At 44.9% G+C, this 18,029-nt stretch overlaps 1 protein-coding gene across 1 annotated transcript; it reads left to right on the top strand.

Annotated features, from left to right (window-relative positions):
- Positions 1-680: 680 nt before the first annotated feature.
- Positions 681-17,125, top strand: LOC308595161 (cytochrome P450 4V2-like). The gene is made up of 11 exons (XM_081209192.1): positions 681-1,429; positions 6,122-6,234; positions 8,348-8,433; positions 9,848-10,038; positions 10,329-10,398; positions 11,364-11,490; positions 12,306-12,497; positions 14,514-14,616; positions 15,602-15,736; positions 16,154-16,333; positions 16,762-17,125. The coding sequence occupies exons 1-11, from the start codon at positions 1,102-1,104 to the stop codon at positions 16,932-16,934; spliced, it is 1,698 nt and encodes a 565-aa protein (XP_081065318.1). The 5' UTR covers positions 681-1,101; the 3' UTR covers positions 16,935-17,125.
- Positions 17,126-18,029: the final 904 nt, after the last annotated feature.

Below are 18,029 nucleotides of genomic sequence, written 5' to 3'. Positions count from 1 at the left end.
TCAGGGACCTGATGCAACCCCCACCCCCAATTTTTCTGCTTTTAGTGGCAGCAGTAAAGGACAATACAGTGGACGCTCGGGTTGCGAACATGATCCATGTGGGATGCACGTTCACAACCTGCAGTGTTCGCAATCCGCGTCTGCATGTCTGCACATGCATGGGTTGTGATTCGGAGCTTCTGCACATGCGCAAAGTGCGATTTAGCACTTCTGAGCATGCGCAACTGCCGAAACCCAGAAGTAACCTGTTCTGGTACTGCTGGGTTTCGGCGGTCCGTAACCTGAAAAAAAGCAACCTGAAGTGTCTGTAACCCGAGGTATGACTGTACAGTACATTTAAAGAAGACATGGTGCGGTGGGGGGGGGGGAGAGGCAGGCAAACAGGAGCCCAGCACCCTGGATTAAAGCAGCTGGAGACCCTGGAATAGGGGACCTTGGGAGGCCCAAACTTAATAGCATCTGATCATGAGAAGCAAAACATTGTTCTCTCCTTTTTCTACTCAATGAAAGTAGAACATTGCTGAAATTTTAGCATTGATACAAAAATTGTTTATAAATTTATAACCTCGAATAATTTTTCTTTTCAAAAAAGTTGGCAAGAGGCCCAGCTCCTCCCCCGGCGATTATGCAGCTCAGTCCGTATGTAAATCTGGCACTGTCTCTGGTGGTTGTTATTGTTGCTGTTAAAATTTGTATACCGCCATACATCCATACATCTCAGGGTGGTTCGCAACCTGATCACCTGCTGAGCAGAGCTGCCTAGGTTGGTGGTCAGCCTTGGCTCCCGGAGGAGCAACGGCCATAGTTTATAAACTATGTGCTGTATGAAGTACTTTCTTTTGCTTCTCCAAAATCCGGCATCATTTAGCTTCCCTTGATGTGCTCCAGTGCTGCATAAGAAGAAGAAAAATGTTTTCTCTAGGTCCACTTTCCGCCAGGTCTGGCCCTGGACTGATTTCATACCCTTTTCTCCTGTTGCACGCCTTTTCTCTTAAGCTAACAAGCCCCCAGGGCAGACAACATTTTCCCCAGAGAGGGGTTACTCCACCCCCTTGACAATTTGGCTCCACCCCTCCCTCAAGTCTTCACTGTTTAAGAGAGATGGAGGCGATGCCTTCGCTCTCCCAGTCCTCCCCCTCCCCGGACTCCGCCTCGCCTTACCTTGGAGCCTCTTCTCCAAGCAACTCGCTTCCCTGGAGCCGAGGGAGGCCGGCCATCCGTGCTCGGCTGCTCTCGCCAAGGATGGCTCCGGAGGGCGATCGACTCTTTTCCTGGGTGGCTGCGGCGCTCGCCTTGCTCCTGGCCGTCTGGGTCGCCCGCTTCCTGCTGGACCAGTGTTGGAAATACGTGCAGCTGAAGCCCATCCCGGGGCTCAGTCCCTGGTACCCGCTGCTGGGCAACGCGCTGCTCTTTGAACGCGATGGGGAAGGTAAAAGGCAGGCAGGCAGAGAAAGCGCGCACGGAGTTTTCCCAGGCAGCTGGGGCGAAAGAAATCGAATAGGCTACTAGGTTTTGGCAATCTTCACCTGCCCACTGTGACACATTCTGGAAAGGTACAAATAGGAGGCATTGAGAAATAGCCTCCCTGCGCCTCCTCCAAACACATCTTCTCCCTGGAGGTGGCTGAAATTCTGCCTTTCCATGTATCTTAATTTCAGTAAGGTGAGATGCCCCGTCTCTGCTCGGAAACGCACCTTAACCATTTCCATGTATGCAATATCGGGATGATTTTGATGTAGCGATCCCTCTTTTTTTTTATACTGCAGATGTGTGAGTAATTTTTTCTTTAATATTCTCTGAACTACTCTTATATTCCACATTGCACTGTTGAAAGAGCTTTTTCCTCATCCCGCCAGTGCCAGAAAGTCCGGACTCCAGATCAGTTGAGAATATTGATTCCAGGGTGTGATCTTGTGTGCGCAGCATAATTTGGGAAAAATTGGAAATTCATAAATGGGGTCGTAGGTAATTTCTGTATATACCCTGCTTATCTAGAAGCATCATCATCATCATCATCATCCAGATGCTAGATGTCCAGAGTTGGATAACAGAAAGTTTTCCCCACTGGGAAATGCACATTTTATTTCCTCCTCTTCACAGAATTGTAGATTTGGAAGCGACCCAAGGGCCACCTAGTCCAACACCCCTGTAATGTAAGAATCACAGGTATGATTTATAGATTTACTGTAGTGTGCAATTTACAGTGGCACCTCAGGTTAAGTACTTAATTCATTCCGGAGGTCCATACTTAACCTGAAACTGTTCTTAACCTGAAGCACCACTTTAGTTAATGGGGCCTCCCGCTGTTGCTGCCGCGCTGCCGGAGCACGATTTCTGTTCTCATCCTGAAGCAAAGTTCTTAACCTGAAGCACTATTTCTGGGTTAGCGAAGTCTGTAACCTGAAGCGTATGTAACCTGAAGCGTATGTAACCTGAGATACCACTGTATTGCTAAAATCCAGCGCACCCATCCTTATAATTATCATCATCATTATTATCAGTTTATTATCCCATGGGGTAGCAGTGTTATGCTTTAGCAGAAAACAAAAATGAAAAAAGTCCCGTGATACATGATTAAAGACTTAGCAGTTTTTTTAAAAGGGATACTGTAATATTTGTAGATAAGATTTCAAAACATTAAAGAAAGGGAATCAATTTATTTATGGGTTTTGTTTCAGGTGCCAAAATGCCTGGGGATTTGCTCCAAAGTAGACATAGCTTGGCTTGCAACAGTGAGCTTGCACACGCTCTTCTGCCGCAGGAATTTAATGAATAATAAAACAAACGCCCTCAACACGGCAAATCGGTGGGGCTTTGTTATGTACTGAGTTGAATAGGATCCAAACTGCAGCAGTCTGATTGGTCCTAGAACAATAGGATCCAAAATGCAGCAGTCTGATTGGTCCTAGAACAATAGGATTCAGAATGCAGCAGTCTGATTGGCCCTAGAACAATGCAGCAGTATGATTGGTTGGCAGGAACCACCCGATCCTGCTCCAGATAGAAGTGAATCCACAACCTGATTGGCTTACAGTAGAATTCCGGAATTAGCCAATCATGTGCAGCCCATTGTGTAAATAATGTATATAAAGCAGATACTGTGAGGGGACATTCATTCATTCCTCCTCACCACTATGAGCTGAATAAAGAGCATGAAATCACTTTGCGACTCTGAGTATATTTCAGGCTTATTTCGGAGTAGACCCATTTAGGTTTCCACTGTGAGCCCATTCAGGCACTAGCACTCTCTCAAGCTCCACCTCAGACGCCCTCCCTGCCCGGCTTTCTCGCTCTCCTCCCTCGAGCCAACACGTCAGCTTTCCTCCAGCAGCTCGTCTTCACCATCCCTCGCCCGGCTCAGAAAATGAGGGTCCACGTTAAGCTCTGCCTGGGTTGAGCTGCTCGTCAGAAAGCGTCTCCCCAGGAACCTCTCGGGGTTCCTCCTCCTTGCCTCCCCACCACGTTTGCAGCCTCTGTTTCACTGCGCCACTTTGTCCTCGAGAAAGGAAGCCGCCAACTGACATATACTCAGAGTTGAGAGTGGATTTCATGCTCTTTATTCAGCTCACAGTGGTGAGGAGGAATTGAAGTTCCCCCAGAATGTCTGCTTTATATACATTATTTACACGATGGGCCCCACGTGATTGGCTAATTCCGGGATTCACCTGTAGGCCAATCTGGTTGCGGATTCACTTCCACCTGGAGCTGGATTGGGTGGCTCCTGTGGACCAATCAGACTGCTGCATTCTGAATCCTATTGTTTTAGGACCAATCAGACTGCTGCATTCTGAATCCTATTGTTTTAGGACCAATCAGACTGCTGCTTTTTGGATCCTATTCAACTCCGTACATAACACCAACCAAGCCCGCTCCCCTCTCTATGAAGGGCTTTGCTTGGCTCACAGCTGCGAGATTGCCGCCTTTTCCTTTCTTGGGGAAGAGGGGCACAGCAGCGACACGGAGGCGGCATGCGCGAGTTTCAGTGCTGCGCTGCAGGTGCTCTATTATGGAAACCGTTCCCCTTGCAGCTCCGCCCTCTTGCGCCTTGGGAGCAGGGCGAAGTTGTAACAGTGCCATTTTCAAAACCGAGGCGCCACCCCCAAGCTGCTTGCCTCATGGAGAGGCCGGCCAAGGGCAGCAGATTGGAGCTGCTCCACCTGCCTCCAATGGGGAATCATCATCGCCTCACCTTGCTCGGCCAGGGCAAGGCTGGCCCGCAATGAAACGGGAAGCAGCGCTGGATTGAGGGCTCTGAGCCGAGGGGGCGCAAAATAATAATAATAATAATAATAATAATAATAATAATAATAATAATAATAATAATAATGGTATATTTATATGGGTACGCAACTTAGGTGGGGATGTCAAATGTTTTCCTTGCTCAGGGCTCCATAGTACCAAAGTCCGTGCCTGCTGGAAGGCTCTCCTTAGTGAGGAGAGCCCTTCAGGCTGAAGGGCCAAGCAGATAGGTGCAGTGTCCAGAGTTCATTCATTAAAATGTGCCTTAATACCAACGTAGTAATAATACCATACACAGAAATAATATCACGAATCAGCAGTACCATCAGTCCACACAACCTCAGAGTCACCAAAACAATTATAGTGGTACCACGGGTTACATACACTTCAGGTTACAGATGCTTCAGGTTACAGACTCCGCTAACCCAGAAGTAGTACCGCGCGGTGGCAGCGGGAGGCCCCATTAGCTAAAGTGGTGCTTCAGGTTAAGAACAGTTCAGGTTAAGATTGGAGGTACCACTGTACAGCAAAGGTATTTCTAATCTTTGCTGCTAGTGCGAGAAGAGTTGCAAAGCTGTTACTATCATTCCAAAGAAATGGTGTTTTTTTTTCTTTAAACCTCAGTGTTCCTACTTCCATATGTTATATTCAGAAATCTCTCTTGAATCAGTATATAAAGGGCAGGTTAACAATTACACCTAATAGTGGCCACAGATACAGAATCTGCCTTCATAATAGACCTTGTTATAGCACAGGGGTTGGCAAGGTTTATCTCGCCTGGGCTGGTTCACTCCAGCGGAAATCCCTCCGTGGGCTGGATCATGTGTGTGTGTGAGCGTGTGCGCCTGCTATTTCCAGTGTCTGCATCTGTGCAGATATGATTTCTGGTGTCTGCGTGTGCTCATGCACAGAGGCAATTTCCAGCGCCACAGAAGCGAGTCTCCACACCACGCTGCACCGATTTAGTGCAGCACGTGGGGACTCACCGAGTAGGCAGCTCAGTTCGGGGGTGGCTTGTGGGTCGGTTAACGACCCCTGTGGGTCACTTGTGGCCCATGGGCCTTAGGTTGGCTGCCCCTGTTATAGCACCTGTCCAGGATTGCAGTTGGCATCACTTGAATAAAAGCTTTTATTAGCGAAACAGGCTTGAGTTTAGTTAAATAACTGGCTCTAAAATGCTTGTTTTAGAGAAGAGAAAATTTAGAGTTCTTAATTAGCTGCAATTCCTTTCTAGAATCTTACCTAGCTAAGCCAGATCAGGATTTATTCAGGAATTTGTGAAACACAAACTTTCATGATAGGAATGTATTTGCTTAGGTTTCTTCTATCATGGCTACATTGACTGACCAGTTAGATAGACTTTCATCAAACGTATATATAGCAGGACTTCTTTGTGCCTCACCTTCTGTACTTAAATCTGTACTTAAATCACTTAGGACCGAGGCTGTCTGTTCAGGACATATCTATTGCTTCTTGATCCATCTGCTTTACAGTTACTTCTGGCTCCCTTTCTCCAATTATATGGTCACAATAATCAAATATGGATTATTTTGTATGCAATATCAGAGTGGGGCACACTACCCATCAATCACGCAGTGCCCCACCCATAAAAGAGCCTCATTTTATATGGTCAAATTGATTTCTAAGCAAATCTGAATATGCTCTTAGATGAGAATGGCTGAGCATGCTATATAAATTAGAACTTTATGTGAAAGTGGGAGGTTGGAATCAGTTCCTTGTCTCTCGCAATCTGAATTTGGGAAGAGGGTTCTCTTACTGTGTGGCTGTTGATCTTAGCTTAGAGTACGTGAAATGAGAACAAGTAGCGTAGAGGTGGTGCCATTGAATTCCTCAATTTCAAACTGGATGCATGTTTTCCCAGCTTTCTTTCAACAAATGATAAAATCCATGGAACCCTTCCGGAATGTCCCACTGATGCAACTTTGGATAGGACCACATCCCGTTGTGCTCTTATATCGTCCAGAAACTGTAGAGGTGAGGTTGTCATTCTTAGACTTTACTGCATGGCTGGGGAGCTCCCCTGCAGCACTACCAAAACCCACCTCCCCCTGAGTATAATCTGCCAAACAGTGCATGCCTGGAGAGGATGATGAATAGGACCAAAGTGTCAGCCAAAAATGGGGGTGGGAGAGTAGAGTTGTCCATTCTCTTTCACACACTGGTGCACTCTTATGAATATTTACTCAAAAATAAGTCTCATTGTGTCTAATGGGGCTTGCTCACTTTCTTGGGAGCAAGCTCCATTAGATTCATTGGAACTTATTTCTGTATAGACTCAGAGGGGATTGCAGTCTAAAGACTCCTGGGAATAAGTCCTGTGGAAGCCGCTAGGGCTTAATTTCTAAGAAATATAAAGAAAGGTGCCAGATCAGATTTGGGATCCTTCTGAAAAATACTACTGTAATCCAAGAACATGAGAGAGAGAGAAATAGTTTTTCCAGTGCATGCACTCAAGAAAACCTTGCACTTCATTTTGTAGGATGAGCATGAGGATTATGCTTAATGCAGATGTTCTGTCTGAGGCTCTTAGCTGAGTGCTATTCATCAACAGTGTGGAGGTGGTGTTTTTCAAAAAGCAAATGCCATAATATCTGCTCTGATTTATTTATTTATTTATTTTAAAACTGGGCAAAGTCCCTCCCCCCTTCCTTTGGCAGGATTTTGACAAGTGCAGCTGTTTTAATGCAAATTACTGGATCCTGTTAAAAGGGACTGAAATCACTTGCAACTGCCAGCCGCATGGAATAGGTCTAGGGTTGCTGCCACTTAGGCTGGACAAAGAGCTTTAAAGCAGATGGTCCTCCAGATGTTTTTGGATCCTCCTCCCTCCATTCCTGACTATAGGCCATGTTGAATGGGGCTGATGGGAGTTGGGGTCAACAAAGTCCAGAAGGCTACAGGTTCTCTCCACTCCCGATTTAAATGATGCAGTGCAGCAAAAGGAAGGGCAGCCACATTTGCTCTCCCAGTCCCATCATCTGTCCCCCCCACCTCATTTTCTCTGAAGCACAGCTGACACCCTCCCAGCCACAGCAAACAAAGGAGGTAGATTGAAGCAGATGGGCTGAATGGGTGGGAGCAAGAAATATGGCTGCTGTGTTCCTTGGAATTCTAGGCTTTAGCCCTATAATCCACATTCTGGAATACATGAAGAAATAATAAAGAGGGGGTACGTGTGTTGAGAGCCGTTCCTTGAAGATGGGTTCACAGCAGCCCTCAAGGGTGGGCAGATCTCCAGCACTTGCAAGAGTGAGACAGAAGAGAAAATTCCAGCAGGACACCTGTTGAAGTTCCTTCTTCAACACAGCTATTAAAGGTGCTGGAGTTCTGCCACATTTTGCATCTAGCCAACCTGCTTACAGACTAGGTTCTCCTGGCAGAAGGAAGGGCCCTCAGGCAGGCTGGAATCAGGCCCCTTTTGCTAGGATCTTAATAGCAGAGTCATTATCCTGCTAAAACTGGTCTTACAAATAAAGGTGGACATGGTGATAGGGAAACAGAGTTGACACAGGGAAAGAAGCATCTGACAATGATGATGGAGACAGATTGTGCTGCTGTCTGCAGCTCCCTATGGAGGCAGGCCTTCCACTTGGAAAATGACACGATGCCCCTAGCTGCCTGTCACGCAGCAGGAGCCAAGAACAGATGCCAAATGTGGTTTTCAGTGCAACATGCACCTTTCTGAGAATCTCAACTGCTTTTGCAATTATCAAAGAACATTTGAAAGTACATGAGTAATTCCCGGTATACGCTAGATGGGGAATGAGCTGAGCCAAGTTCAGGTGACCTGGGATGTCCCTTTGACCTCCACACATTGCTTGAGCTTTCAGAACAGATGTGTGCGTGAGCTGTGCACTCACAGGTCCTCACATCCTCACTCTGTAGTCTAAAAAGTAAAAGAATGAAAGCGCAAGTTGTAGAAGGGAGCCCTATGGCGGACAGGCTCTGGGTCTACCTCCTGGTGACCCAGCAACCAGTGGGAGCTAGTAAGTCCATCAGGCAATCAGGAGAAAGAGTGTGGGATTCAAGTTAGATTCATAGAAAGGCAAAGTCAAGAAGTTACATTTTTCCTTGCTTCTGTTGTCAGGTAGTGTTGAGGAGCTCTAAGCATCTTGCAAAACCCTTTATCTACACGTTTTTGCATCCTTGGCTGGGCACAGGACTCCTAACGAGGTAAACGGACCCAGAACATAAGTGGGAATTGTACCCTTTTGTCCTACCCTTTGGGATACATTGTAGCTGGTGTGTTCAGAGCAGGTTGGGTTATCAGTCCTGCCACACATGTACAGTGGTACCTCAGGTTAAATACTTAATTCGTTCCGGAGGTCCGTTCTTAACCTGAAACTGTTCTTAACCTGAAGCACCACTTTAGATAATGGGGCCTCCTGCTGCCGCCACGCCGCCTGAGCACGATTTATGTTCTCATCCTGAAGCAAAGTTCTTAACCCGAGGTACTATTTCTGGGTTAGCAGAGTCTGTAACCTGAAGCGTATGTAACCTGAAGCGTATGTAACCTGAGGTACCACTGTATAATGAATGTGTGAAGGAGGAAGTGGGACTGGGGTTACAGGCCACACCCATGACAGCCCACTGGCCACACAACACCTGCACATGTCCTATTGAGTGTGCGGACTGTGGAGGTGGGCTGGTGGGTGTAGCCTTGCTCAATTCTCAAGAAAAGTACTGAAGTACTGCTGACTTCAGGACCTGCTTTTAGCAGAGGTCAGCTGCTCTCTATGGAGTTCTCCACTGGTTGGGCTTTGTAGGCAGCGCCAAGCAGCTGATTGATACTGACTTTAAGGCTCCTGATGGTTTACTTGCAGACACATCTCTATCTGTCACACACAGATGGCATCATGTATCCTTGCATAGCTCAGTTGGTTAGAGCACAGTGGTGATAACACCAAGGTATCAGGTTTGATCCCTATATGGGGCAGCCGCATATTCCTGCATTGCAGGGAGCTGGACTAGATGATACTCAGGGTCTCTTCCAGCTCTACAATTCTATGATTTGATGTGAGGGCAAAAATGAAACGGCCTAATGGGCAAAACTGAAACCTCACCCCTGTATTAACATAAAACTAGTTGGGAGAATCTGCAGTGAGCTGGAAGTTTTCAGCTGCTGGCTGGAGCTAATAGTTTATGAAGAAAAAGCCTTAGGAGGTGACCACTCATTGCCAATCCAGAATTGGCATTGAGATCCATGAGATTTGAAAAGTGGTGTATTGCTTGAACATCACCATACTAATGACCTCAGTCTGCTAGGTGCTAGTCTTTATGTGGTCAATCATCCTTTTATGTAGCCTAGGCAAGGGGGCACCAGCAGGTTCAGGGAAACCCCCAGGTTTCCAGTGCCAAATCTTTATTGCAGGGATGGGGAGACAACGTGGAAAGAAACCAGTAAAAAACACATTGGAGACTGAACATGATCAGTGACTATGGGCTGTTGACTGTTAGAGAAAAAAATGGTCAGTTGGGGGTGAGGAAGAAGGGAGTGTCTGGAAACCTGAACAGGAGCACTGCACACTGCCATGTTTTGTTCCAGGTCCTGCTTGAAGGCATTGATGTTTCAGTCTTTGTTTTGCAGCACTGGAGGCAAATGGCGGTCCCGAAGGAAAATGTTAACACCCACCTTCCATTTTACCATCTTAGAAGATTTCCTCGAAGTGATGAATGAACAAGCCAATGTCCTTGTTCAGAAACTTGAAAAACATGTGGACAAGGAGCCGTTCGATTGCACTTTATACATTACTCTGTGTGCCCTTGATGTAATCTGTGGTAAATGCAGTTGCTGCTGTCAATGCGTTGCAGTAAATAAGGTTTAAACATCCCTGCTCATTTGTTGGACGAATGGACATTTTTGTGAGATCTGACCAGAAGAGTTGTTCTTCTTGTAACAATTTATCTAAATTAGACACATGCCATTTTTAAAATAACGTGAATCGCTTGTTGTTCATTTAAATTCTGTCAACACTGAGCTTGATGGGCCCTCTGCTCCAATTAGGTCCCATTCGTGCTTTCTAGGAGAACGGGTCTTCATTTGATTTCTCTCTCTCTTCTGTTCCTAGAAACAGCTATGGGCAAGAACATAGGAGCACAACACAATAAGGATTCTGAATATGCCCAAGCTGTCTACAGGTAGTTGTTAGTGGGATGACACATTCCAGTAGCAAGGATTTGGAACCTGTGGCCTGTCAGTGGTCAGGGATGCTGATAGTTGGAGTCTCAACAGCATCTGGAGGGCCACAGGTTTCCATCTCTGAAGCAGAGCCTTGATCCGCAGTGTCTTACAGGGGTGGGGTGGGGTGGGGGGTTACATGGGAAAAAGGCCCTTTCCCTTCCACCATGCAGATATAATAATAATATTAATACTACTACCACCACCACCACCACCACGTCTACTAATAATAACAACAACAATTTTGTATTTATACCCTACCCATCTGGCTGGGTTTCCCCAGCCACTGTGGGCGGCTCCCAGCAGAATATGAATATGAATATGAATAGCGATAAAAGATCAAACATTAAAAACTTCACTAAACAGGGCTGTCTTCAGATGTCTTCTGAAAGTCAGATAGTTGTTTATTTCCTTGACATCTGATGGGAGGGCATTCCACAGGGCGGGCGCCACTACCGAGAAGGCCCTCTGCCTGGTTCCCTGTAACCTCACTTCTCACAGTGAGGGAACTGCCAGAAGGCCCTCGGAGCTGGACCTCAGTGTCCGGGCAGAACGATGGGGGTGGAGATGCTCCTTCTGTCTTTAACCTGAACTTGACTGTCTGCATGAAAAACTTGCAAAGGCCTGCTTTGTACAATCTCCCCCCCCTCCTTTTGGAGGTGGATTGCACGAACCGGGTTGAATGATTATGTAGAAGCCCCATCCACACTGGAGGTGACCTGCACAGTGGAGGGCCTGAAAACGGCCCAAGCTGTATGTCCTGAGCTGGGGCTCTGTGTATCTATTTCACATGTATACCATATTTCTCTTTACATGTCTTTCATGACACTAATTTGCTCAGATTAGTAGCAATACATCTGGGCTCTTTCCTGTACTTTTTGCATTTTCTTAGGGATATACCCAGCTTTGTTGCTTGTTACCCTAGGATGAGTGTTCTGATTCAACAAAGACAGAAGTCTCCCTGGCTCTGGCCTGACCTTCTGTACCTCATGTTCCAAGATGGAAGAGAACATTACAGGAGTCTGAAGATACTTCACAGCTTTACTGATAATGTAAGCCGCTGAATATTCTATTTCATAGGCACAGATACCAAAAGGTATTCACAATTGTGACCCTCCCAGACTTTGGAGCCCTGCTCACAGCATGTCAGGCTGGGCAAAAGTTTGCTCTCTCCACTCCCAGCCTTTGTGTCTTTAGGGAAAACATCTAATGATGGCTTGAGGGTGTTTTTTCCTGAACTCGCTTACAAGGCTTCTGAAATCTGGATCCCCACATTATCAGTGTTCCAGATTGCAAAGAGTGTTGTGTATTCAGGCAATTGTGCTCCCAAGCTCCCTTCACACGTTTGCATTCAATGAACGAAGGTTAGCTTAGAGACATTGGGGGGCAGGACCAAAGTGACACCCATTTTCTTCTAACCCCTTGGCTCCTGAATGTCCAGGATGACATGCCATGAAGAGCACTATTTTCTGGAGTTTATGTGATTCCATCCATCCACCCATCACAGTTATATTTTTCCCTGTGGTAACAGTGTGCATGTGGCAATTCCCATTTTATCTTCACCACATTCCTGCAAGGCAGGCTGTGCTACGAGAGAATGACTCAACCTTCAGGCTACCTATTGGGGTTCATGGCTGAGTTGAGATTCAAACTCAAGCTTCAGTTCAACACTATCCACTGTGCCTCACCAGCAACAGTTTGTTATTGCCAAGACATCAAATGCATCTTCATAACTGGGTATACGGACCTTGCTGGGTTCAGGGGACAACAGAGATAGCTAGTCATGTTATTTGGTACTGCAGTGAGTGCACACACTGGATTCTGCAATCTGAGAAATGAATGACTTTTTTTGTTTTTATTATCTAAGGTCATTGCAGAAAAAGCTCAAGAACTAAAAAACCAGGAGCAGCATAGAAGCAATGCTGTCAGCAACGGTGAACAAAGCAGGCACAAAGTCAGGAGAGCTTTTCTTGATATGCTTCTGAATGCCACAGATGATGATGGGAAGAAGTTGAGCTACCTGGACATACGAGAGGAAGTGGATACATTCATGTTTGAGGTATAGAATGCCCAGTACAAGAGTGCTAAGAAAAAAGCACACCAAGAACTCTGGCCAATATAAATTTCAGTAGTGGGAGTGGTTCCTACTTGAGTACAAGAGTGCTGTTATAGCATGGTGGTTAAGAATGCTATCCTGTACCCATATATCTGGGAGTAAACCCCATTGAACTCAATGGTGTTTACTTCCAAATAGAGAGGTGTAAGTGTTAAGAGGCTGTTCTATAAGTCAAGAAATCTCTGGCTATAGGCAAATGTCTACACATGGGACCTGCCATAGCATATGGACTTCAGCTTAGTGCTGAAAAAAAGTACCTAGGCTTGGTTTGAGCTTGTTAAGAGAAAATAATTGTAAATAATTGTTTCAGATATGTGTTTGCTAATTTAACACATGTAAAACTTTGCTGTAGAAAATGTGTATCTGAAGCTGCCCTTAGCTAGATGGTAAGCTTGCATTTGCCGTACCCGATTAGTCTGGTATTCTCTTCCAGTGGAGCATAAATTCTCAGTGATGCATCTTATTTCATTAACAATACATGGGCATGAAATAAATCATTGCCTGATATTAATTTGCTTTAATAAAGAAAACAAAGAACTACTTGCACACAAACAGCTGCCAGACAGATTGCTTAATGGTAGTTCAGTGAGTATAATTAAAACCTGACTTGATTCACCAATAACTTTGTTGTGTGTGTTTGCCCTCTGGTGGTTATAGTGGTACTGAGGCATGGTTGTTTATTTATTAATCATTTAATTCCATTTATGAATTCCTTCCTTTTTAAATATCTCAGAAGTGCTTTAACAATACAAAGAATTTAAGAATACAATGTATAAAACAGTTCCAAATCCAGATATAGATGGGGATAAAAAAAATCCCCACTTAAAATGCTTGTGGAGAAAGGAAGGTCTTCGGTGGGCACCAAAGAGGCAAGAGGGATCTATCTGCCTGCTGTCTAGTGGAGGCAGTTCCAAAGGAACTCTTGTTTTCAGTTGACTGAGACATGGGAAGTGGGGATCAGTTACAATGCAATGGGCAAAAACAAAGGAAAGCATGTTTTTATACAAGAGATTGTTTTTCTATGAAATATGCAATTGTTTTATACATGACACTTTTGGGATTGTGTGAAAGCAGGAAAGGTGGGATAAAAATAAAACAATATCACATGTCACATGTCATATATCATATAAAATAAAATAAAATAAAATGAAGGTACCTAAAAGCCAAGCTTCAGTGTATATGTCTGTTTCGTATTTAGATAGGTGTGTTAACCATCCTACCAAGATCTTTTCAGATATGAGAGTGACTCAGGAATGTCAGTTTTAATTTCTCCCAAACACTTACAAGACTTACCGTATTTTTCGCCCCATAGGGCGCACCGCCCCATAGGGTGCACCTAGTTTTTTTGGGGGGAAATAAAGAAAAAAAATTTATTTCCCCCCCAGGCGCGGGGCTGGCGTGGGGGAAGCCTGAGCTTCCCCCGACCCCAGCCCCCAGAACAGCCTGCTATCCGCAAGCCTAGGGAGCCCAGCGGGAAGTCGCGCCGGTCTTCCCAGGCTTGTAGAGAGCTGTGCGAAGCCCGGGAGCGCTCTTCAGCGCGCCCCAGGCTTCAGAATGCAGGCAGCTCTGTGCAACCCTTGGGAGGCCAGTGCGAAGTCACGCCGGTCTCCCAAGGGTTGCGCAGAGCTTCCTGAAGCCTGGAGAGCGAGAGGGGTCGGTGCGCACCGACCCCTCTCATTCTCCAGGCTTCAGCGAAAGCCTGCATTTGCCCCATAGGATGCGCACACATTTCCCCTTCATTTTTGGAGGGGAAAAAGTGTGTCCTATAGGGCGAAAAATACGGTACTCTTGTGTATGTGGCTGGTGCCTTCAAATTTTGGATTTGTGCTAAGAAAAACTGCTGTGAGTTTCAGAGGGTGTGAAATACTTTGTTTAGGCCTTGGATTGGGATATCATTATAATGGCTGAGGATCCTATTTTTCTGATAAACGTTAGGCCTCTTTCATTTTCCCCTTCAAGGGTCATGATACTTCCGCTTCTGCCATGAAGTGGTGCATTTACTTGCTTGCAAGTCATCCAGAAGCCCAAAGAAAAGTTCACCATGAACTTGACGAGGTTTTTGGTAAGTTTCTTTTCCTTTTCTGTGAGTATAAACCTGGGTAAGTATGGTATGCAGGAATACTTCTGGGTACTCATGAATATTTATTGATTCTTCTAATGCAGAGGTGGAGGACCTCTTGTAAAACATTGAGGCTTAACGGCATAAAATATTTTGTGGAGATTTCCGTTTGCAGAGAATTGTAGCAAATCGCCTGTTGCTTAAGAGCAATGTGTTGATTTGTATTTACATTGTATTTTGTAACAGGTTTAAAGACAGCTTGCAGTACAACTTTGAAACATTTTATTGGTGTGGAAAGCTCATTTATTCATACTCTGTACGAGGCCAGATCAGAGAATTCTGCTCATATAAGTCCAGTACCTTTGGCCCAGCATGAGTCCCAGTTTGGCCCATGAAGCTGTTTTCACCAAATCATACCCACTTGCCCCTCCATGTCTAACAGGAAACATTTAAATAATAAACTCTGTAGGTGGGATCTACTCTGGCTTGGCATATTTCTCAAAGTCTCCCAGATAACATTCGGCAGATACAATCAATGATGCTTAGCATCCTTTCCCTTCACCAGACAATGATGCTCCACTGGTTTAGCTCTCTTAAAAGGGACCACCTCTAAAAGGATGGCAGCTAGTCTCATACCTAAAACAAAAGAGACTGAAGTTAGTTAGTTAGTTATTTTGCTGGCAGAGTGGGGCTATGAGTGCTTGGAAGCTCTGTCCTTTAGTAGCCTCAGCAGCTGACAAAACACCGTTCTGGGGTCAGGAAGCTGGCCTAACGCTTTTTATGCTTTATCTCAACCTCTGGCTTAGGAAGACATGCTGACTTGCATCCTAAGCCTAAGCATGAATTATGGCAGTGACTGAACTAGTCCCTCAAATGTCCCCTGTTCCACCATCCTTTAAAAGTAGGTGTCCGAACTTCAAAGTTAGGATGCATGTTTTGCTGGTAATCAATAACACGTTTCTCTAACCGCCTCTTGTTATCATATCAGGGGACTCGGATCGTAACATCACAATGGACGATTTGAAGCAACTACGGTATCTGGATTGTGCTGTTAAAGAAGCTCTTCGCCTTTTCCCTTCTGTTCCATTTTTTGGCCGTACACTGAGTGAGGAATGTTATATTAGTAAGTATTTCAAGCGGGTTTATTTATTTATTTACGTTATTTATTAAATTTTGCTGGCAGCAAATTGCTGGCACCTATACCCTGTAGATGCCAGGGAAGATTCACAGCATAAAACTACAAAATAAAAAATACATAATAAAAACGAAAACAACCCAATAATCCGTCCCTCCTTCCACAACACAATTTAAAGGGGCATCTGATGTCAATCAACCAAAGGGCTAGTTAAAGAGGAATGTTTTCGCCTGGCGCCTAAAGATGTATAATGAAGGTGCCAGCTGAATCTCCTTGGGGAGAGCATTCTACAAATACGGAGCCATCGCAGCTTGATGCCTTGATGCTCTGTGGCTATAAGCTTAGTGCTAGCATGGCTGGTTTTACAAGGAGAAGTTTTCACGACTATCCATTGTTCTTTGGCAGGAGGATTCAGGATACCCAAAGGAACGGATGTCATAATTGGGTCTTTCTTGCTGCACAGAGACCATGTTGTCTTCCCGGAGCCTGAGGAATTCAGACCTGAGCGATTTTTCCCTGAGAACGCAGCTGGGCGGCACCCGTATGCATATGTGCCTTTCTCTGCAGGGCCAAGGAACTGTATCGGTATGTGTGAGAGTCAAAAGTCAAAACTCCAGAGCACAATATGCTTCTATCACTGATCTTTCAAAACAATTCTCAGCATCCTTAACAAATCATAGTCTCCAGAGTTCTTTAGGAAAGCCATGGCTGTTAGTTTTATAATGGACAGTGCAAACACACCTAAGTCTAAAGGTCATTTCTGCACCAATACTATGAGCCCTTGCCTTCCACTTCCCCCACTTTTTCCTTCCTTCCATTGGCTTTCCCCTCCCCACACACTGTTTGTTTGGGTGGATTTGATTATACATCTGTATAGAAAAATGCTTAAGTGTTTAAGAATTTAAAATTGAGTTTTGGGGACCTGACCACAGTGTGATGTGTTGAATAACAATAAATGTGCACTACTGCTATGGTTAATTGCATCTTGTAATTGCTTTTAAACTCCTCTGCAGGTCAGCGCTTTGCAAAGATGGAAGAAATGGCGATTCTAGCTACCATCCTGAGGCACTTCTTTATTGAAAGTACACAGCAACGCGATCAGCTCTGCCCTGTAGGAGAACTGATTCTTCGTCCAAATAAGGGCATCTGGATTCAGCTGAAAAGGAGACTGACTTCCTGCTCTTAAAATAAGAAACCTCAGGGAAATTCCTTACCACACTGCATTGGGACTACTTCAGTAAAGACTATCAATTTTCATAGCAGGATTTTTCAGAGTGCCTGATGTGACTATGACTTATTTTTTAAACTGCCCAGGGTGGCTGGGGCAGCCCAGTCAGATGCGCATGGTACAAATAATAAAATTGTTATTATTACTAACCAAGGTGGTGGTGTTTCTTTTTGAAAGCAAACAGCTGCAGTCCAGGTTTGCCTTTCCCTTCTCAAGAGGGAGACTTCAAGACTTCAGGAGTGAGAGAGGCTGCTTTGTGCTTTGTGCTTCTGGGATTTCCAGAATTGGAATCCTGTTCTTAGCATGTAGTGGAAGTCTGCCTTTAGAGAGATTTTAAAAAAATTAATTTGGGAACCCCTCTGTCCTGATGGAGAGAAATTTGGAATGGATCTAAATCATCAGGGTGCTGCCAGACTGTCTGCATTTTGAATTGGAATTCAATCTCATACCAGCAAATTCAGGTTGAACAATTAAAGCTGATTTGGAGCTCTTGTAAAACAGGCCTGCGTCCTCAAAATATATATTTTTTTAAAAAACAAGGAAGGTGAAAGCACACTGGAAAGCCTGGAATAACACTTGATTGACCCAATATGTCCCTCAAAACAAATCTGGATGAATTCTCATTGTCTCGCCAGAATTCTCTCTGCAAACAAATCAGGGTGAATGCTTATTAAAGAAGTCCTCTGGAAGTGACCTCAGTATCATCCAACACGATGTGGTGTTGAGAAGCCACCTTTTGTCTGTTCTGTGGTTCATTGCTTTAGATAAAGAAATGGCAGTATCCAATCAAGAAGAAGTTTGCAGACTATAATCAACCCTCTCACTTTAATGCAGGTATGCCAATATTTTTAGTTTACTTTTTAAAGTTAAGAGATTAAGGTAGAAATCATGAATCATCCATTAAATTGATTCCAGAGCATGATGTTTGTATCCAAGCATTCCTGACACTGGGCAGGACTCTAATCCAACCCCCAAACTATCTCCCCACCTTTGAGCCAGCTAGCTCCACAGATTGGCTGGTCAGCTCCTCAACTACCATAGAAATATTTTGCT

The sequence above is a fragment of the Podarcis bocagei genome, assembly GCF_964188305.1.
Source record: "Podarcis bocagei genome assembly, chromosome: 9".
NCBI lineage: Eukaryota > Metazoa > Chordata > Lepidosauria > Squamata > Lacertidae > Podarcis > Podarcis bocagei.
Note: the sequence above shows the minus strand (reverse complement) of the source record. Positions and strands in the feature narration are given on the sequence as shown.